Raw genomic sequence first — 22,001 nt, forward strand, 5'->3', positions numbered from 1 at the left:
TCAACTAGAGGGTAACAAAATACGAGGTACAAGGTGAAATCACAGCTCACTTACACATGTTGGACAATAATAAAAAAGTGAACATTGTTTTAATCTTGGTTGTAAAGCTAACCATAAAATTGTTTGGCACAAGGAAGAGTAATTAGAGAATATTACGGCCGTGGGAAAACTCTTTCAGCTCTGTTACATTTTCATCTGAAAGTAAAAAAAAAGTGCTATTCTTAAATTATCATTCAATCAGCCGAATGACAAGAAAGACAGAAACAAGTTACATTCATCCCCTATGCCCTATAGATGAGAACAAATTATCCCTTTTTTCTCTGGGCCATTTAGAGAGCTAAGGGCAGCATTTGAAAAATACTTAACTTGTTAAAAAAAAGTTTAATGTCATATGCAATTATTTGACCCTTATGAATATTAAAGGTTCCCATCTATGGCCTATTAAACATTCATGTGGCATTGTGGTTGTTGATCACATTTAGAACGGCCATGCAAATTGGACTGTCTTCGCTGTCAAGGCCTCAGATGAATAATGTAGTTGTGTTGTATATTCAGGGACACACCATTGACAGTCAATTAACAAGTTTGATTGGTGTGTGAACTCATTCTTTTGAACTGTTAATTTTATGTAAATAGTATTCGCTCTTCCCCTTCCGCCGCCTCTTCCCCCATCCACGACCAGCTCGGAAACAGCTAAACCCAAGATCCCCAATTCCACCTCCCACTAAGAGTAACCAGAGTGGGATCCTTAATAATTGATCATCACACACCTGCTCGGTAGACGCTATGGGAATCTGCCTTTAACAGTCAAGAGGCCCCATGCTTTCACCTTTTGATATTCAAATTGACAAATGGTAGTTGGTCTTTATGAATTCCAAATGCAGGAAGCACTTTTTCATGGGAAGAGGTTGTTAAAAGATTGTAGCCACACGTCCAACCTGATGGACCTCCTCTTTGTTGGAGTGGATATGATGGCGTTTGATGGCTCATAAATGGAATGCCAATTGACAATTTGTTGTTGATGTGTGGGAGCCTGGCTTTTATGTTAGGCAGTCTCCGTAATGCAGGCTCCTGGGCAGATCGTGCTAGCAGGTAAATGATCCGGTGATTGATCCAAATGGTTGAAAGCAGCGAGGGCCCTATCTTCCCTTTCACTCACTCGTGCTCCTCTAACTCGCCTTCCCTCCATCTCCTGTCTCATACACTGTCCCAGTAATTTGCTGCAGCAGAGATGGAAGCTAAAGCTTCATCAAAGCTGACAAGTGAACCCAAGAGCTGAGGATCATGGTTAACCCATTCAATTATGGAAATACCAATGACAGTGTCTGCCCTTTAGCTAAACAGTTGTGCAGCTAACATCTTGTTCTCTTAGTATTTTATAAAAAATACCGTAAAAGGCATACCTCGTCATATTTCCTACTGATAAATCAAAAAATCTTGAAAGTATGAAGCATTTGGCTTTAAGATTGTTTTCAAAGTGAAAACTGTCTCCCCTTTCTGAAGCAAAAGGGAGACGGTGCCATATTTGGATCGTGTTTGTAATGCTACTGTCTGGAAATCTCTCAATTCTCTGTATTTTCTAGACAAAACAATATCTTTTATTAGGAAAATCTGGAATGAATGTGGTGTTGCTTATTGTTGACACATAAAATGGATATATCGAGCGATTTGCAACAAAACAAAGACAAGGGTGGATTAATTTCTCCTCACCCAAAAAAAAAAATAAAGAAAGAAGGAAAACACATTGTTTCACTGTTTGAAGCACTTTAGGACCCAGGATTGTGAAACAATTGGAATTTTCGATTTAGGGGAAGAAACAACCCGAAGCTAAGGGAAGAGGACACATCATTTAAGAATGGGCTGCCAGATCAAGAGGTGACTGCAAGTGTTGCTTATGAGCTTAAAGTTTATCGAGTAAGACACTGTTTTCTTGCATTGATATTAGCTTTCGCCCTGTCTGGCAATGTAGCATTGAGAATTGTTGCCTTGATGCCAAAGAGAGCCCAACAGATTTTACTTTCACAAGTGGAGCCTTACTGCATTCACCATAGTGCTCTGCTTAGTTTATATATGGAAGACTCTTTATTAGATTTTATGCTGGGACTATTTCATGTTCAATGGACACAGAAACGGGAAGGTAGAAGAGGGAAAAAAAGAAGAGAAACAGATGAGACAAAATGCTAAAAGGGAGAAAAGGTGAAAGAGAGAGAGCAACATAACATCCTCTGAGTCTGCTTCTACTCTTGCAAAGAGAGGTATAAAAAGAACAGGAAAACAATCAGATAAAGTATTACAGGTACAAACAACCAACGCCTTGATACCATCACTGAAGAATATCTTCAATATTAGCTTTCCCATCTTTTTTATAATAAAGGAGAACATATTTGATTGCAGATCTTAAGTACTCTAATTTCCCTTCCGGTCACTATGCATATAGCGTAGAGGCTGGAAGGAAAGTTGTACAGTAGTATTAGCTTCAATAGACTTCTTGCCCTCAAATGACATGTGGAGAAACCGCAGACTGACATAAATATGTGTGGCAGAGTGTATTGACTTGTAAAATGTTTGGCTAATTTGCTAGAGTACAGTTAAACCTCTGTGAGTAAAGCACAGATTGATTATGTGGAGAAATGTGAGACCCAACCACTGCATGGCAGCACAATAACAAGTATGCTCTCAGTTTTTACAGAAATTGTATTGAAGAATCCTACGAGCATCATAGTAATAATACTGGTCAGAACTGAAACAGAGAAGACAAAGGCTAACCTTAAAGCAGCAAGAGTTTTAGCATTTCAAATTACAGTTTTTGTCACGACTGGTCTTTCCCGACTGTGTTCAGTTAGAGACATACCGGTCTCACTAGAGTGCTTTTATATCCTTCCGTGGGGTGCTGGTTTGTTGAAGATCCATGCGGTCGCAGAACATTTCCCTACTAGAGAAATTGCACATACACATCTTTATGCTAGCTGGCAGTTAGCTGCTTAGCATAGCTAGGTTATGCAGCAGTTTTCTAAATCACCATTTATTGCATGACTACCTTCCTGTTTATTAACTGTCAAATAAAGGCCACTAGTGTGACAAAATAAAAAAAAACACATCCTTAGTATTCCTTCAAACCGGTAATCAATCCATGCCTAATTTTAAATGTAAAATTCTGTTGACACTCACCCTTTAACCTCCTGAAAAGTCATCGTTAATCAGTAAAGAGCCTTGTTCATGTATCAGCTGATCCCTGCTAAATATTTGTATAAGCATGGAGGTCTCTGTGATTCTTAGCATACCTAGCATCCATTAGCATTGACCAGTACCCAGTGTCCAGGCGTAATGTCGTCCAGCCTCAAACGCTGCTGATCTACTGGGTCTCTAAAGACCTGACCTCCTTAATGTCGCCCCTTATGCCTACTCGTCTGTCTGCATTAAGCAGATAGATTTTTTTTTTCACCTTCCATTATTCAGGGAGCTTAATTCTAACAGAGGCATTTAACAGAGAATTGAGCTTATTATCACATGGTTAATTATGCTTATGAATAACAGCGGCACCGCTGAGATAGATTTGCAAGCATCTAACAAAATACCTGCTCGTATTAGACTTGTGAAATATGAGTTGGTGGTGATAAGATGCTGACAAATGGGAGAAGGAACCTGTTAATTATTGTACTGCTAATGAAACATAGGTTTATAATTAATGTTAATTTGATTATACCACATCTGTGAATGCTGTACTTTTGTTATTTAAAACAAAGCGTGTTTTCAAATTTCCAGGTTAAATCGCATGTTAATTAAAGATTTATTTGATGGAAGTTTTTTGTTTGTTTTTTTAAACTGGATTGCCAAGTTATTCAAACCCTCTTTATAAAAACATCACACAGTTGCTTTAGTAGTTGTTATTTTTAGGTTAGTTGACAAAGTTTCATCACTTTTTTTTCTTCAGTAAAAATAGGCTTTTAATTAAGCACTGAGGTTATAGCAAGATAAATAAACTTGTGAAGGTTTTCATATTGGCCCTGTAGCAATATTATCATTTCATGCTCTAACTAGTGATTGTGAGAGTCTGTTATTTTGAAACAATAAAACAAAATGATTTGTAGTCTGCATTTTAACGGTATTATGTGTCTTAAATTAGTGATTAGCTCAGACTGAAGGAGGTTTTGTGGGTCTTCCCTAGAGAATGTAGATACTTAACACTGACATTTCTTAAAGGTCACTAACATTTCCAAATCCAACATGTTCTATGATAGAGACCGAAAGCTCTAAAAGACAAAACGGAGCGATTTCACTGTAGCCTTTCTGCTATCTGCTAGGGTCTGGCTATGAGGTAAGGCTTCTGTGAATGAAAAACCATATTCACTGTTTATTCTTCAGTGGCTACCTCCACACTGAAGAGTGTTGTTGTCATCTTGACCCTGTGAGGTGTGTTCACTCAGCAGAAAAGGTTCCGATTTTTGACTTTCTCTAATTAGTCAGAGCTAACATATAATATTATTTAGTTTTGTAGCGTTGGGTCTAAATTATTAGGTTTTTACTTTGTTCTTTAGTTGCATTTTAGATTTTGACATTGGTGTAACAATGAACCAATAAATAAAATCAATCAATCAATCTGAAAAACCCTTTGATTCTGGTCACAAACCGATTTCTCAGCACATCTCTAAGCATCTGTTTTCACTAGAATTCATGCCCGGTATGCCATTTCCTCTTTTCCCTTTTCTTCTTCTCCAGGTGGATGAGACGGTGTTCTGTGCAGGTCAAATCGCTCTGGTCCCCTGCACTATGTGTTTGGTAAAAGCCGGCACCGCCGTGCAAGCTCGGCTCTCCTTCAGCCACGTGAAGAAGGTGCTGGAAGCTGTGATCCACAACCTGACGCCGGCTCATGTTGTTCAGGCCCACTGCTACACCACAAGACACCGAGACACTGCTACCATCAGAGCTGTGTGGGAGAGCATGCTGAGGGCTACAGAGGAAGAGAAGGTCAGTCAGTGCCAAGTGAAGGTTTTGAATATCCCCTATATGACTGTGGCAAACATGGGATTTATCACTCTCTTTGTTTTTTATATAGATGCAGAGAAAATATCGATCATACTTATAGTTACTCACCCATACTCAATGAGTTAATGTTTAATAGATTAAAAGATAAATGAACCCGTGCATCAATTAATAGATAAAAGAAAAGGAACTTGCTCTGAAAACCAAGTTTTCCAGAGATGCCTTTCAGAATTGTGTTTTATAGTTGTAGAAAAAAAAAGAAAAAAGTAGGGGCATGTTTCACGCCCTTCTCTGCTCCCAAGAGACCCAAGCCATTGCTACTGATATTTACCAGTGAGTGCGCTCATGAAAAGTTGATGATGTGGGAAACGCTAGTGTCTTTGATAATGCAGAGCTTGGCACAGAAGCAGATGTCTTCCTCAGAGCCCTGCTAATCCTTTGCCCCCACACACCATTTTGGAGCAGCGTTCAAGTCTCAGAGCAGCTTATCCCCCCCCCTCCTCCTCGCTCGTCTCCTCTGCCACCACCCTCCACCCTTTGCTCCGTGCTCCCGCTCTGGCTTACAACCCTTGCTCAGTGCTTCTAATAGGGGCTTCAGTCTCCCTTGGCAGCCCTTCTCCTCCCACAGTAATCTGTCTAACCATGGGAATAGGGCCTCGGGGAGAGACGCAGGGGCCCACCTCCAACATGTGGTTAGTTACCGTGCTGAACACTGTTGAAGACTGGGGCGAGAGTGTCAACTTTACGTCAGTTCTTAGCACAGTATCAAGTCAAACTATATGTAAAATTGTAATCATATTTAAAGTGAGTAATCATATTCATCCAGCTTTGACATGTTTGATGGAAACCTCTGAGTTCCAAAACATCCTTCACATACACCTGATAAGGCCATGTATGGTTATGAGATTTAACACATTTTGCCAAACTTCAAATTACAGTTGGATAGAAAATACATTTTAAATCAAAGACTTGTCAGCGCAGATCAAATTTAACATATGAATGCAAAAAGTGTTCGTTTTCTTGAACTGTGCCATACGTTTTCACATCGCAAACTCAAACTTCAGCATATTTTTGGGGGATTTTATGCCATAGACCAACAGAAATTAGTCTATAATTGTGAATTGGAAAGACAAAGCTGAAAAATCTTTTGAATGAATAAAAATCAGAAAAGTGTGGCATTCATTTGGCTTAACTTAATACTTTGTAGTAATTGAGGGCGACTTAATAGTATGTCTCAACCAGTTTTACACATCTTGACATTGCGAGTTTTGCCCATTTTTCTCTATATAAAAGCCCAAGCTCTATAAGACTGGGTTGGAAAGGTCGTTATGTAATAAAGTGAGAAAATGTTTAAGGGTTATGAGTTCATGACTCTTTATGAATTATTTAGTTAAAAATAACTAAGAACTAAGCTTTGTAAAGTAAATTTTTCCTTTTTACTTCATGTCTGAGGTTAGCTACTATGAAATCATCTATGTGTTGGGCTTTAATGCCACCTCTCACAACAATATAAAGATATAATCTATAAATACATATAGTCCCAATAATATTTGGTTAAATGTTCCTGTACAAGTTGCTCCATGGCCACATGCTTCTTCTAGCCATCAATAAGCTTCTGGCATCCTTCAGCCTGTCTATTTTACCACAGATTTGGTAGATGTTGTTTAATTTGGTTGTCTCCAGGCGCAGAGCCAGCTTTTTTTTTGGCTATTCCACAAGCTTCCAATCGTGTTGATGTCTGGCCTTGGGGGAGGCAATATCCACTACCAAACCAATCCTGTAGCTGGCATAAATTTCCTGCTGGGACACCATATTGTGTTGAACTGTTTTAACCATCTGATCCAAACTGGAACCCTCAGAGAGAAATTAATTGGTTATGATCTACAGGAAAAAACTCAAAAAGAAAAAAAAAAAGGAGCAAGCTGTTTGTAAAATGGAAACTCCTAGCATCACTATTTAAATTTAAATAAATAAATAAAAGTTTACATTGCCATGGACTAAGAGAGGGCTGACCAAGGGCGAATAATCTTCTCCAAAACTGAAACGTTCGATCTTGTCTGAAATTTTTTGCTTTTTTTGTGTTCAGAGGAACCAAAGAAATGGCTGTTTTGGCTGAAAAAACAATGTTTGGGGTAGTCAAGGTAAGGCTTTTAAACCCAAACACAGTATACCGTCTGTCAGGCCTGGTGGTGGGAGCATCATGCATCAAAGTCCCAACAACAACCATAGTAAACTATTACAAAGCCAAATCTGTGTCAGTTCAGATGAACTTTATCTATTCTGCCAAGAAAAGTGGTCACATGTCCAACCAGGATAATCCAGAAGCTTGTTGATGGTGACAAAACAAAGCATGTGGTTCAGATTAAGTTTGGAGAAGGAAATAAAACCAAATATTTTCTCAATTAGTGAAATTGCATAATTATTTAAAACTTGACCAACTAATATTCTTTGTAAATTACATTGAAGTTTGTTGTTGTGTAATTATTATACCCTGTAAACAAGAAGATTTAAGATAAATAGTTAAAAATCCAATGGTTCATGGTTAATGCATGTAAACTCCTGACTGGAACCGTAAATGCGAAGTATGCATTTTCTGTCCAGCTATTGATACCCTGAGACCAAATTGAAAAAATGTGACCTGTGAATCCAACACTTATTTACACTACCAGAAAGCAGGCACATTTCAGTCAACGTCGCTGGGAAGATGACGTTTGGAGCAGAAATGCCTGACTTGTCTTTGAAGCCACAGGGTTCCATAGTTTGTTGTGCGTTGATAATTCCTCTAATCAGGTGGATGAAGAAGCTTGCAGGGTTAATTGGGAGCATACTGGAGTCGCTACATGTGTGAAATTGTATTTACGCTGCATTAAACCAGAAAGAGCCTGTTTGACAACGTGCTTGCCAGAATGTTTGATAAAACAGGAGTTATGCATGTATGTATGAAAGCCAAAATATTTATCGCACTCACCCCTTTGTGAAGGTCTATTTTAAGTGTTTTAAATTAAAAAAATCACTTTTATTTAAATGGGTTACATGTAATTTTTTGGTATGAAGTTTCTTTTCTGAATCACACGGCAAAAATAGTGTTTTATGGGAGTCTAGTTATTCCGGCAATATAAAAATGGCCGCATAATTATAAACTCTTTTACACCCCACTGACATTGCCCTGTGTGTTTCATTTACACAAACAATCTAACAAGCCTCAGAGTGGAATCTGAGAACAGCTAGTGAATAAAAGAGTGAATTGGGGATGGGGGGGGGGGTTGTATTATAGCAGACTGACAGCACTACAGTAAGTGTGGAGACATAAGAAGCACATGCTGAAGGCATCCTGCTGGGCAGGAAATGTAGGGGAACTGGCTAAGCTGTGCAGCCCCATCAGCTCCCTGCTGTTCTCCCCCTTTACACCACTTCCTTATTACCGTGTTTACCGTTCGGCTTTCATGCCCATCGGCCCTCCAACCCACCACACGCTCCAGGCGCATGGGCACAAGTTGGAAGGAAGGAGTGGGGGGGAGGGTGGGGGGTTTGAGGAAAAGGAAAACAAACATAAAAAGAAGCAGGTCACGCCCAATCAGTATAGGGAGCAGAACACAGCAGATTCAGACTGTATGTGCTTTTACCTTGCTACCTACAGAGTGAGAGAGAGCACAGGGGGAATGGCGCATGCCCTGGAACTGAAATGGCATGAAGTAATGAGGTGGTTTGTGTTAAGTGGCTGGCGAGGAGTGGAAGAGAGCCCTTTGAACACACACACACACACACGCACACACACACTCCTGCCACCCCTTGCAACTTGCCTCTCCATCATATATCAAACTCTGCCTTTTATCAGATTAATTTAATTAATGGTGTCTAATATGAAAGTGTTTCCCCCTTTTTTCACAAACTCTGAGACATTTAGGCCGATTAACGGGTGGATACAGAAACGTGCATAAGACGTACGAACTGTTTCTGTAATTCGATTCAAAAAGTGAAACTCATTTGTAGATTTATTACACAAACTGATACATTTTAAAGTTTTTATTTCTGTCAAACTTTACTGTCACAGCAAAAACAAATCCCAAAGTATAGCTCCTCGGATAATTAGGTTATTACATCTGACCATATAAAATATAGGATTTTTGAAACAGAAAAATTATAATAAAGCCTAGTTATAGGAAAGACTGGTGACTTGATTGTAGTCGGCAAAAAGGGTGCGCTGGAAAAGCTCACTGCTAAAACAAAAGAAAACTGGCTGTTCGCAGAATGCTGTGTCCAAGCATATGTAGGGAAAGTTAAGTGGAAGGAAAATCGTAGTATGAAAAGGCATACAAACAGCAAGCATAACAACACCCTTGAGAGAATTGTGACGTAAAGCCCCTCAAGGGAGATTCATTGGGGCCAGTGCTTTAAGAGCCGCTACACTCTGACAGATTCAGCACATGGGCTCCAACGGTCTCAGTCCTTCTGGCAAGTCCCCGCTGGACTAAAGACAGCACTGGAAGCAAAGCTGAAAAAAGACTGGATTGTTTCTCAGTGGTCCAAACTAAATGCTGTATTTGACCTGGTCCCAGATTCTGGAGCAAGAGTGGAGAGGTTGTCTACCTGGAAATGTTCATGCTATAATCTGCTGACAAACTTTGTGGAGATGCTGATTTAATTTTCCAGCAGCACCTGCCCAAGCTGCCAAAAGTAACAGTACCTGCTGTAATGAACTTGGTATCTCTGCATTCGATTGGCCAGCAAACTGGCCTGACCTAGAACCTACGGAGTATCGTCAAGAGGAAGACGAGAGGGAGATGCAAGGCTGCTGTTCCGCAGTGATGCAGAAATGCATGCGAGAGGAGAGCTCTAACCAAGCTCTGAGCACATAAACTGCACTGTATAGGGGCATGCTTCTTAGTCGGACAGCTTTTCTCTATTAAAATCCCTTTTTTATGGATTTTTTTATGTAACATAATTATCTGAGAAACTCAATGTCTTTCCTTCAAATGACCGATATAATCAAACTTTTCAATGCTGTGCTAATTCACTGCCATGCATCCAGTACATTTAGTCACACAACTGTTGGGTGAACTTCCCACGTCATGCTGAATCGCGGTAGGTAGGTAGGTTGGAGGGGGGGGGGGGCAAGGACTGATGTAAACTTATCCGACAGCTCTTATAAAAAGTCAGCAACTGTGCTGTGGCAATAAAATCCTGCCAGAGGCTGAAGCACTCTGCTGAAGTCCTCAAATCCCCCTCACAGGCTGCCGGTCGGGTATGGTACCCTGGCACTCGGGGCCTGCAGGGTGGCCTTTAAGCCTGGCTGAGCAAGAACTCCCCGTCCTGTCACTTCACTCCCTACTTTGCACTCTGTTCCATGTTCAATCACTATTGACAAGCGCTGGAGCACTTCCCCTCCAGGAGAATACCTAGCCAGTGCCAGAAGTGCTAATATAACATTTATCAAAGCGCTGGACACGTATATGTGCTGTCATTCTGCCTGACACGCAGAGCGCTCTGTGCTGACATGGCTATTGTTGTGGGCCTCTTTGATTCCACTACAAACAAGCGCTCTTCAAAAATCAACCAAGTACAGATAGTCCTCAGCGCACCCGTTGCCGCGCGCTCATTAAAACCCGCGCTGGTTTCTGTTCGTGTTTCTTTTATTTATTTATTTTTTTGTCAGAGTTTGCTTAAGTTTAATCTGAAGCTAAGTGCTGCTTCGGCGGCAGACCGGGTCATGATGAGCCCCGTCTCCTGAAGGGACAAAGGGGCTATCATCTGGTCTTGTCAATGATTTCTTTACGTTTTTTTTTTTTTTTTTGTGCGCGTGCAAGTATCAAAATAAAATGTAAGCAACCTGTTATTATTCTGCACTTACGAACTGGGGTGTAAGTGGATGAAAATTGATCCAGCAAATTGAAAAGGGGGGGTTAAGTGTTTTTGCCCTATTGACTCCGACTGGAATGACGGTTACATAAAACACTCATTTCTCTCCCATTAGCAGATGAAGCCGCGGCCAAGTATCATTAGAAGGCCACATTGTAGCACTGCTCTAAGACATTTTGTTTTCGATGATTGCCTTTCCATCCAGAGGAGACGGAAAACAAAAGATAGAATAAAGATATTTCGCCCACCCCCAATTGATGAAATTGGGCTCCTAAACGTGTGTGATGAAACACGTTGTGAATGATCTTCCCCAAAAGGTGAGGAGTCATCTCGGAGAAAGAATCTGTCATCTTGGCAAATGCACCTCAGAGACAATTGCATTTTATTTGTGTTTTGCCGACGCCGGATTCTGTATGAGTTGTTTGCACGCTATCATTACTAAGGGTCGTTTCGCCGTCTCACATTAATTGATAGGCTGTCAATCTGTCCAGTAGAAAGCCTGTCTCAGTGCTGCGTGGTAGCCTTTTTTTTTTTTCTCCTGATGGGCTTTTATAATAACGTTGACGGGGTTAGTGCTTGTGTTCAGAAAACCGCAACACGCGTCTCAGCAGGAAGGCCGCGCGTTTGATTGATTGTAGTCTGCGGTAAAACGCACAGTATGTAATTTCCCATGAGGTTCATTTGAATACCATCTGTCTGCTTGCAGGAGCGGCTGTGGGAGTCTGAGATCGAACCCGCGCCGCTGCTGATCGCCGTGGTGCCCGCCCTGCCCAAGGATGCCGCCGTCGAGTTTCACGTGACCGCGGTGAACGACGATCCCTCCGGAAGAACTCGGTGGCGCACCACGGCGGAGGCGGCGTGCGGATCCGTAGAGTGCCACACCGTGCTGTCCGCTGACCGCAGTAGCGCTTCGCTGTCACTTTCGCTGTTCGCCCCCGGGGACGGCCTGGGAGCAGCCGATTGGAAACGCGTCGCAGAGGAGGTTGGCGCCGCGTTCCTGGAAGCCACGAACACGACAGAAGCCGAGCTGGTACCGCAGTGTGCGAGGGTGTTCTACAAATGCAGCTCCTCAGCTGTTCAGCAGGTGGTTCAAGGTACGCCTCTGAAGACACTACCACCAATCGGTCATGACGTTATAACCACACACACTTTACACCCTCTGTTTGCAACCCACTAAGCAGGATCTGCATCATGGTTAGCGCTTAGCTTTCATTGACAGAGTCACTTCTGGTTGTGAGATGGAAAGACAGATTAGTGAGCTGCCACAGGAAGTCCTGGCGTGATCCGATTTTTCTCAGGCTCAGGGCTGACCCTCGCCCACTTGTTACTGCACGCTGCTGATCAGCTGGCTGAAATAAGGCCACGGCACTTTTACCTCATAAACCACAAGTTCAGCTTTTTTAAATGGTAAATGGTAAATGGCTTGTACTTGTATAACGCTTTAACTTGTCTTGATGACCTCCAAAGCGCTTTACACTACAGTTCAGTCATTCACCCATTCACACCCTGACAGTGGTGAGCTATGTTAGTAGCTACAGCTGCCCTGGGGCAGACTGACAGAGGCGGGGCTGCCATACACCGGCGCCACCGAGCCCTCTGACCACCGCCAGTAGGCAATGTGGGTCAAGTGTCTTGCCCAAGGACACAACGATGGAGACTTTCAAAGCGGGGGATCGAACCGGCAATCCGCCAATTGCAGGACGAACTCTTTGCAGGACGAACTCTGCGCCACCATCGCCCCCGATCGGGGAGGAGTTTTTTTAGAAAAACTCCTCCCCGATGGGGATACTAAAAGTGCACCACCATTCACTCCTATTAAACTAAAGTTGGTAAGCCATGCATTGACACTATTCTGTGCAACAACTGGGTTCTTAAAAAAGTGATTTTCTCTGTTCGAAAGCCTCGAACTAGGATAATCAGATTTCTTAAATCATGTATTTATTGTTTGATGGAGGAGGGGCAACACCGCTCGTCTCTATGGTCCAAACGGCCGGAGAAAAACTTTGGTCATATGAGGAATCTCTCTGGCCTCTTAATAAAATGGAATTGAAATAGTTGTAAAGGTTGCAACTGTAACTTATAAAACCTTAATATATCTTGATTAACAACGTATTGGCAAAGGTGTTTTACCTTTGCACATTCGTAAATTAGCTTTTGGTTTTGTTTTCGGCAATAGTTTTGGCGTCGGCCCACCCTTCTCTGCGAAGAACTTCTCTAGAATGGTTTAGGAGTTTGCGTGAATTGTTCCTCATTCTTTCAGGAGAGGATTTTTGAGATCGGACACAGATGTTGGATGGAAAAGTCTGACCTACAGTCTCCATCCTAATTCACCTCAAGGTGTCCTATTGGGTTATTGACATCAAACTTGCTCATTCTGGTCCTTAAACACCTCGAGTTATGCACTGGTGCACAGTCATGTTGGAACTACAGAGGCCATCTCTCTAAAATGTTTCCACTAAGTGGGGTCATATAAGTATCTAAAAGTTTCTTGGTAAACTGAGACATTAATATCCCAGTCATTTCCACTTGTTTATACTAACACCAGCGGATGATTGTGGGATATGGAATTGCGTGGGCATTTCTTGACTGGATTCATTGCACAAGTGGGATTCCAAAACGATACAATTCTGGACATGGGTATTGAAACAGCCCAGTGAACAGATATGCAGCACGGGTTACTCTTTTTTTGGTGTGGCGGTTTTATGTTGATTCATTAGGCCGTTTCAAGAGTTTGCAGCTAGATTTAGTTAGAAAAGAGTCCTCTAGATGCTGTTTCCACGAGTTTTTAGAAGCAACAGCTGAATGGTTAGAGGTCAGAGACATCTGGAACCTAAACCTCCAAAGCTGTGAAAAGTTTCCTCTGCATTTTATCTTATTTCTAAGGATGAAAGAGATGCAAAACACTTCTAAGGCCGATTGAGATTTAAGTCCTTTGACCGTCCCTGACGAAGCGACTTTTATGCAGTGAGTTGGACCAAACAAACTCCCAGGAAGAACGATGAGGCTATAATTTAGCTATTACTCCTAATATTTACTTTTTTTTTCTTGGTAGTTTAACAAAGTATAATGAATATTGACAGAGAATTTGTACATTTGTTGGACTGCAGGGAGTGATTAGATTTCTTTGGGTCAAAAAAAAACAAAAGTTTTCAGCCTCACTTTTAAAAATGGAGGAGAAATTGGTCCACTTGCCCCAACGTTGAGACACGGGAACCTGGAGTTCACGGAGCTCTTAAGAGCAACCCATTGTTTCAGAAATGTTTGCAGAAGCTGTCTGCTTGCCCAGATGCTTGACTTTATAGACCCGTGGCCATGGAGGTGGTTGAAACGGCAGACTACACTTTTGGCATATATAGTATGTACCATTGTAGATCAGGTTTCTTCAATACATCCCTACAGATTATGGGTGACATTAGCAAGTTGTGTTTCCATCCTATGGCAGGCATTTTGTGAAATGCCAAGCCTACTACAGTTATCTGTGTTTTACTTGAAAAAGTATAAATCCCAGACAGAAGGTTTCCCAGTTGAGCTTGAATGGTAACATGAACATCCTTATTCTTTTCACCTGTTGGTGGTTTATTGCGTATCACTTATTGGCGTTAACAGCAGACTTAAAGTGATCTAATGTTTTCACTTATAAGGAGGATTAATCCCATAGAAGCCTTCCTGTCACATATAACACTTCTGTCATGCAAGTCGAGCTCCATAACACTCTATTAATGGAGGCGAAGTGTCAGCCTGTCTTGCTCTGTGTTCTGTTTTCAGGAAAAAGTTTGAGCTGACGTTGGTTTTAAGCCAACATGAAGTATTCAAGGAAACGGTCTCCCCAGAGGATCTGCTCTTCTTCCTGTGTTTAATTATTGTAAGCCATTTGTTGTGTCTTCAGTGTGTACAGTAACCCAGGCAGCTGGCACAGTCTTTTGTCATCATTACACTTTTATACGCCGCCATCTCCGGCTCCCAGGATTCTAGGATCTCATCGAGGCAAAACGTGGAGCGGTGTTTGTTTTATCCTGAAAGATGTTCTCTCCGAGAGGAAAAAGGGGGGAATGAACACATCGATCACGCGAGCCCAGCTGTCAGGCCATCGCCAAAGCAGTCAATTAGCATTTCTGAATCTTTGCCAAACCAGCCATCTTTCAGTCATTTTTTATTTTTTTTTTTAACTCTGACATAACTCTTTGTTGTCACAATGTTGAATTATGGCGACCGGTAATGAATAGAAGGAGGTCAGTGCGTTTAGAATGTGTCTTAAAATGCATGACAGTAAACCGGTGCTATTTAGATACCTAATTATATACTTGTTAATGAGCATTTATGATGCTTGTCAATCTTTCTCTACAACAGGAAACATGCAGCAAACATATCATTAAAATATATTTTTTTATCTGTTTATATACTACACTGCTGTGGAGATAGGACTGATCTCTGAAAGGGTGCTTTATCTGTTTTTCAAATATTAAACGTTTGATTTACATTTTCAGAACCAGTTTAGAGACGGTTTAAACAAAACGGCCAAAACCTTCACGTCCTCTTTTACCAGAAAGCTTTCCCTGAAGCCATTTATTGACTCGTCGCTGAGATGGAAATCGGTTACCTTACGACGCTGACACGGCCAGGCCCTGCCAGCTTACCCACTGGCATCTTTATGGGTCAGAGCTGATGCTCATTGGGTGATAAATCCAAAAAGTCAAAGGGGGGAAAAGTAACACCTCTGGCGCCAGCAGTCACTGCAGGGATGGACAGCGGAGCAAAATGTGAATGCACAGCCCCTCCTTCTTTTGCACGCTGTAGGTTTCACAGTTGATAGACGTGGCATATGGCTCAAATGAAACCTTTAAACATCTTGTCTCAACGTGTTACTTACGATACAAAGGCTTTCTCCACGATATGACCCCCACAGCTTGGTAAAATCTTCAGAATTGTTTAGGACAGGTAAAATAATGCCCTGTGATCGTATATAGACATATATAGACGAGAATATAAATCAATCCATGTGATCCTAAAGATTTGATATCTTTATTCCTTTCAAAACTCCAGGGCATTTTATTGGGATTATATGGGATAGACAAACACAAGGCAGGGCATCACTGTGAAGTGGAGGGGAAATGAAACCTGGATCGTGGCCTCAGATGTTTTTAGCCAACAATCAGCATCATAAAAGCTTAACCAGGTATGCCAAGAATAAACGTCCATAAAAGAGGGTTAAGTTGTAAAAGAATATCAGTAACTCTGGAGGAGATTCACCTACCTGCTGGACAACGACACCAAGCACACAGCCGGATCGGTGGAGACATACCTGAACAGACTTGCAGGTGAAATTGTGAAAGTTGGTTCGTAAAAGCTAACGGTGTATGAATTATTTTGCTCTGTATTGATGGCTAGCTAATTTAACCCCATGATACATGAAGTGTGTAATCTTAAACCTTGAAACATCCCGATCAAACTGGCTACATAGCACGATACAAAATAATGATGGTACCGAAAACATGAAAAAGACAGATGTGGATGTTACATGCAAATATTGATTTCAGACTGATGAGCCAAGATAAAAGGATGAACAAAGACAATCTCTTCTCTGCATGTTAATTGCTTACATTAATGCACTAAATGTCTGTACATTTTTATTTGATTTAGGTGATGCTGCGTCAATGCACCTCTCTCCCAGGCTAATCTATTTTTTATCTCTTTGGGCCACATTGCTACAAGCCTAAACCTGCTAATTAGTATTTTTGTTCAGAGGATTATTTGACCAGTCTGGAAGTCAGTGTAACGCAATTATAAACCTCCGGCTCTTAGCCTTACTACCTGCTTAAACGGGAGGTGTACATTGAGTACATTCAAAGGCTAATTTAAGCACATCATTGCTGGAGGTTTGAGGAAATGTGGACTGCCGTTGCTCTAATTTCACTAACAAAGATTATATAAATACTAAAATACTAAATTGCACGGTCATTCATGTCACCTTCAGCACCCCTCGTCGTCTCCCTTTTATCAACACGGACCCGCCGGTGAGTGCAGAGACTGAGAGCAACTCAAAGCGAGCGCAATTATTTCCCATCCGGTGGTATAAAGATTAAAACATTCAGACATTAAACAGACTTAGTGGGCTAGGTGTGATGAAGGGTTTGTTTCTTCTCGTAATGGAGCCATCCCCCGTCTGTGATCTCTGCGGCCCGTTCGGTTGTCAGCCAGCTTCCTCCGGAGGACCCCGCTTCCCATGACGCTCTGATAACACATATTTAGGCTTTTCATGCCCTCACAAAAGGCCCGTGTTCAGTGGGGGCATTTTAGGCTGTGATGCGTATTAGCTAATTGGGGTTTTGGGTCCTTTGTGAGGGAATCCGGCATGCTGTGCGTGCGTCAAACGAGAGAGAATGAGGCTTATTAACAGCCTAACTGCTCCTGTAACCTCCGTGTGCTGACTTGACTTTCTGCAAGTTCGCACAGATGTCACAAAGTAGGGAAAAAGGGGGACAGCAGATTTCGTCGAAGAATGTGTTGTTTCTTTGCCTTTTTAAGATTAGGATAGGTATGATGCAGCGCGACGCTATTTGTCGTCTAAATTCACAGCGGTCACATCCAAGTCCTGTCCAACATTTTGAAAGAGGAGGAGGAAGAAGGCTGGACAGGAGACGGTGAGGCTCTTGTGACCAATTAGCGCAGCGTCCCAGCTGGCTGCCGCTAAACAGACAGACTGTCATCGGGCTTGGCTCTGATGTGCTCAGTGAATTCTCAAAAGTCCGTACGGTCTGGCTGCAGAGACAGTAACGTATTAACAAGAAGAAGGAGCAGTCGTGTTAGACGTCCCCGACATCCAGGGCAGAGAGAGGGTTTAGCGGAGAGGAAGAGGCCAAGCCAACCACCCTTCTAAAGCTGACCTTAATGCAGCCTCTGGTGGAAAGTCAGACTGCATTCAACTGTTTCATACCTAAACACCCCAACCCACACCCCCCTAAGAGCTGATTCTCAAGAGTTACAATGGGCCTCTTGGCATCTTCCCTGAAAAAACTCTTCTCCTCAACTGGCCTACTAGTCTAGGCTGGCCTCCATGTCTTTGTAGATTGGACTTTTGCCATTCTTATTTTTAGACGAGAGACTGAGCAGTGTTCTGTAGGGTGTTGAAAACTTGGGATATTGAACCTAACCTTGCATGCAAAATCCAATTTTTACCCCTTTATATGTTGAGTATTAGGAGTATGTTGGAATGCAGAGAGTTTGGTTTTAGTTAGTCCGGGTACTCCGTAGATATCTGTATATTCTGTTTGGGTCATATTTTCCCAGCTATAGTGTTTTCCCTTTTTTCTACGTTATTTGAAAATATTTGTTGCCGCACTGTTAAACAAGGTCATGGACTTCCAGCTTACCAGTTTTGGGAATCCATAATTTCTATGGTTTTTATGGTGTTTATACACACTGGGACTTTTCTGCTGGCTGCTAACAGATATTTTAACCCAGCTATTTGCTTTTTTTGTTGCGCAGTGCAATAACCAGAGAAGGGGGTTTTGTCTGAAAAAGAAGCCAAGCCCAAATAAACGACTGCACGTTCAAAAACAAGTTTGTGACTCACGAAAGTCGAAATATAGAGAGGTGTCCTTGGTCAGATTTTCCACAGTAAAGCCTTCTCGCTTATAAGCTCGTATCCAACGTTGACATCTCTCAGACATTCTTTGGGAGCTTAAGAAAATGAATGGGGGAAAAAAAAACCCTCATATGGTCACGATCATCATATCGCGAGTCCCTCCGGCAGATACCAACCCAGCTGTGTTTTGTCAGTACCATAATATGTCTGTTGAAGCAATATTCAGGACAGATCTGTTCACTATCTGACTCGTACCAGAAAACTATCGAAGTGTTACCGCTCAACATTTGTCCAAATCTAAAATGGCTGCATCGCATGCACACAGTTCTAAATTCAGCAATTTGACGTCATATCCATCCATATTCGCTGCACCGTCCCTCAGCATACTATGAGAATGACTGCACAAGGTGGAGTGCAATACTCTGCAATCTGGTGTGGGCCCTGGTGTGAAGTGCCCCCTTTGAGTTTAAAGAGGCTGAACCAAAACGAGCTGCTCTCAGACGCACCTCAGAGACAAAAAAGGGGCCCGTAGACCTAAAATAACAAGGAATTCAGACCAAAGCATTGCAGTTCCTCTTTATATAGACCATTATTGAATGATTTCAATGTGAAAAGGAAGGCATTAAAAAGCATGATATGTCCCCTTTAAACTTCTGTCTGGATTTCACTCAACAGGTGTATTTATGTACTGGCATTAAATCAACCATAAGTAGATTCTGTTTAGTGATGAAGTGACTTCTGAAGGCAATCTGAATGCCCTGGATTTTGCTTTGTGGTATCAGATTCATGGAGTCTGAATGTTAGGTTCTGATGATTTTGACCTCTTACCGTCTATCTCTTCCACACTGTTTGTGCCTTGCAGGACTTGAAGAAATCTTGCGAAACAGTTTGGGAGAATCCAGTCCATCTGTGGCCTTGGTTCCGGTCCTGGATCTGCCTGACTCCCGCATCCTCCACTTGTCCTGCTGGCTCAGTCTATAGAAAGACACCTATAGTCGAGGGGGAGATTACCAGGGACCCCACATCAGTACGATTCAGAGGGGCTTTTCTGAAAAAAAAAAAAATAACTTTTATAATGGATAACTTTTTAGACTTAAAGAAAAACATATGTTTACATATATATAATAAATGACATTAAAAGATCTGCACGTGTGCAGCTTGGTGCATGTATTCATTGTGCCCTTTGGAGCGTCTGTAATCTGAAGGTGCATACCTGGAAACTTCTTTCATTCCAACAGGAAATAAACTCCCTTGATATCCTACCGTTGCTGGTCGACTTTCTCGGACACCGCTCATAACAGCTGAGCTCCACCTCTGACACCGTCCGTGTCAGCCGCAGACCTACAGATTTACCGTGTCACTACTCCGGGGCCGCGTGTAATGTATTTGTATGAGGCGAGCCAGTTTCTCCCGCATGCTCCACGGGGCACTGGGTGTGTTATTATTGTGTAATAGGCAATCAGCGCCAAGCACCTGAAAAGATTAAGCCTCTTTATGTTTTCTATTGATTCCGAGGCAGCCTGGTTAATAGAAGGAGGACACTAGGACACAAAGCTGCAGGGCAAGCGTGTGTGTCCTCCGCGCGTGTTGAGGGGCGGTGTCAAGGGACGAGGCGTAACAATGTTGAAAGAAAATAACACCATTAACCATTGCGCCTGGAACATTCTTTTTCTTGAAGATCGTGAACTGTATTGATAATCTAAGTTTGAACGCCTCTTCACTCTGGCAGTTCGCTCCGGCGTGCTCTCCGAGTGGAGGGGGCTATTGATCTTCACCCACTACAATGTTGTTTTGATTGTTGTCATCAAAAATTGAACAATAGAGGCAGCCGATGGAGCCTTAAGACTTTTATTGAGGGTTAGAGAAAATACAAACAAGCAATTATTTATGGGAGCAAGCATCTGATCCTTCTTGAATATATATTTATATTTAAAAACATCTGTACACTGAAAACAGTGGAACCCACGTCAGATTTTTTTGTTTGTTTGTGTGCACAGACTTGGCCAATGAAGCCGATTCTTCTTGTTCTGCTATAAAGTTTTACAGTGTCCGAGAAGAAGGAAAGAATTTGATTTTTTGACGGATGCTGCTGTTAAATCTGTACTAACGCATCCAAATCCAACTTATTTATAAAGCACATTAAAAAAAACAGCATGTTTACCCAAAGTGCTGTACTAAAATATATTGGATAAAAGATAAAAGAGATGAAATCAAAACCTAAAACAGATATTAAAACAGCCATAAGATTGAAAAGAGACAATAAAAACATGTCAATCCACTCTGCGCCAACTGCTATTTAAAAAGATGTGTTTTTAATAGAGAACTGAAAACAGGAAGCGATGAGGCCTGTCTCAACATTTAAAGCCAATGTGTTCCAAACTTTGGGAACCACAAAAAAAAGCAAAAAAAAAAAAAAAAAAAAAAAAAGAGCTTGATCTCCTCGTAAGTTGTTGCTTAGTTTTTGGGAAAAATAAAAACAGATCTAAGATTAGGCTGGAGTAACACCGAAAGGCAAAGAGGAGCAAGACTGTTTAAACATTTATAAGCCAACACTTAGATTTTAAAACTATTTATTTGGTGCACAGGAAGCCAATGAAGTGAGGTGGGATGTACTTATGGCTCTGTGTACCAGTTAAAGGATGGGCGGCAGCATTTTGAACAAGCTTAAAATGTGCAAGGGATGCATAAAGTGCATTGCAATAGTTGAGATGAATTAAAGTGATAAAGGCATGTATTATTCTCTCTAAGTCATTCCTTGATATAATTGGCTTCCGGTACTTTTTTTTTTTGTTGTTGTTGCAAAACAGACCTGACCTGTTCTTACAAAGTTCAAATCGGACTCCGTGATTCAGCCCAGATTTTCTACAGGCTGTTTGATGAATGAGTCGAAGCAACCAATACTAATAAATGGGTTATGTGAGGTACATTTAGGCCTGTATAAAATAACCTCTTTTTTTTGCTGTTATTGAAGCTCAAAAAATGTATAGCCATCCAGGCCTTTATGTCGTCACGGCAATTTAATAGAGGCTGGATGGAGCGTGGATTATTAGGTGTTGGAGGCAGGTAAAGTTGGCGTCCGCTGTGGAAAGGGATGCCATCCATGCATCCGTACATCCATTGTCTTTCACTTATCTGAGATCGGGTCGTGGGAGCAACAGGTTCAAGAGAGAAACCCAGACATCCCTCTCCCCTTGCTCATTCCGGGGGATCCCAAGGCGTTCCCAGGCCAGATGGGATATAATCATCCTGTATCTAACGCTGAGCACAGCCACCCTCCAGAGGAAGCTCATTTCAGCTGCCGGTAACCAGGATCTCGTTCATTCGGTCATACCTCATGACCATAGGTGAGGGTCGGAACGTAGACAGAACCGTAAATCAAGACCTATGCTTTTTGGCTAAGCTCTTTGTTCACTAAAACAGACCCGGGAACGCCTCCATTACAGCCGATAAGGCCTCAGGAAGATCTAAATGTACAAAAATCACAGAGCTTCTAGAGTCATTTGGTAAAAGGATGTCATTAAAAAACAGTGAGGCTGCAGTGGGAGGTAAATGTTTAATACCAGGCAGGAGAAACTCCACAATA

The 22,001-nt window shown here is 41.8% G+C and overlaps 1 protein-coding gene across 1 annotated transcript in view; it reads left to right on the forward strand.

Moving 5' to 3' along the window:
• Positions 1 to 19,680, forward strand: part of dph6 (diphthamine biosynthesis 6) — an 81,026-nt gene extending 61,346 nt beyond the window's left edge. The window contains exons 13-15 of the mRNA XM_012861596.3: positions 4,717 to 4,965; positions 11,543 to 11,930; positions 19,281 to 19,680. Coding sequence (XP_012717050.2) covers positions 4,717 to 4,965; positions 11,543 to 11,930; positions 19,281 to 19,399 — 756 coding nt within the window. The 3' untranslated portion in view covers positions 19,400 to 19,680. The remainder of the gene's footprint in view (positions 1 to 4,716; positions 4,966 to 11,542; positions 11,931 to 19,280) is intronic.
• The last annotated feature ends 2,321 nt before the right edge of the window (positions 19,681 to 22,001 follow it).

This window comes from Fundulus heteroclitus, chromosome 19, assembly GCF_011125445.2.
Source record: "Fundulus heteroclitus isolate FHET01 chromosome 19, MU-UCD_Fhet_4.1, whole genome shotgun sequence".
Lineage (NCBI taxonomy): Eukaryota > Metazoa > Chordata > Actinopteri > Cyprinodontiformes > Fundulidae > Fundulus > Fundulus heteroclitus.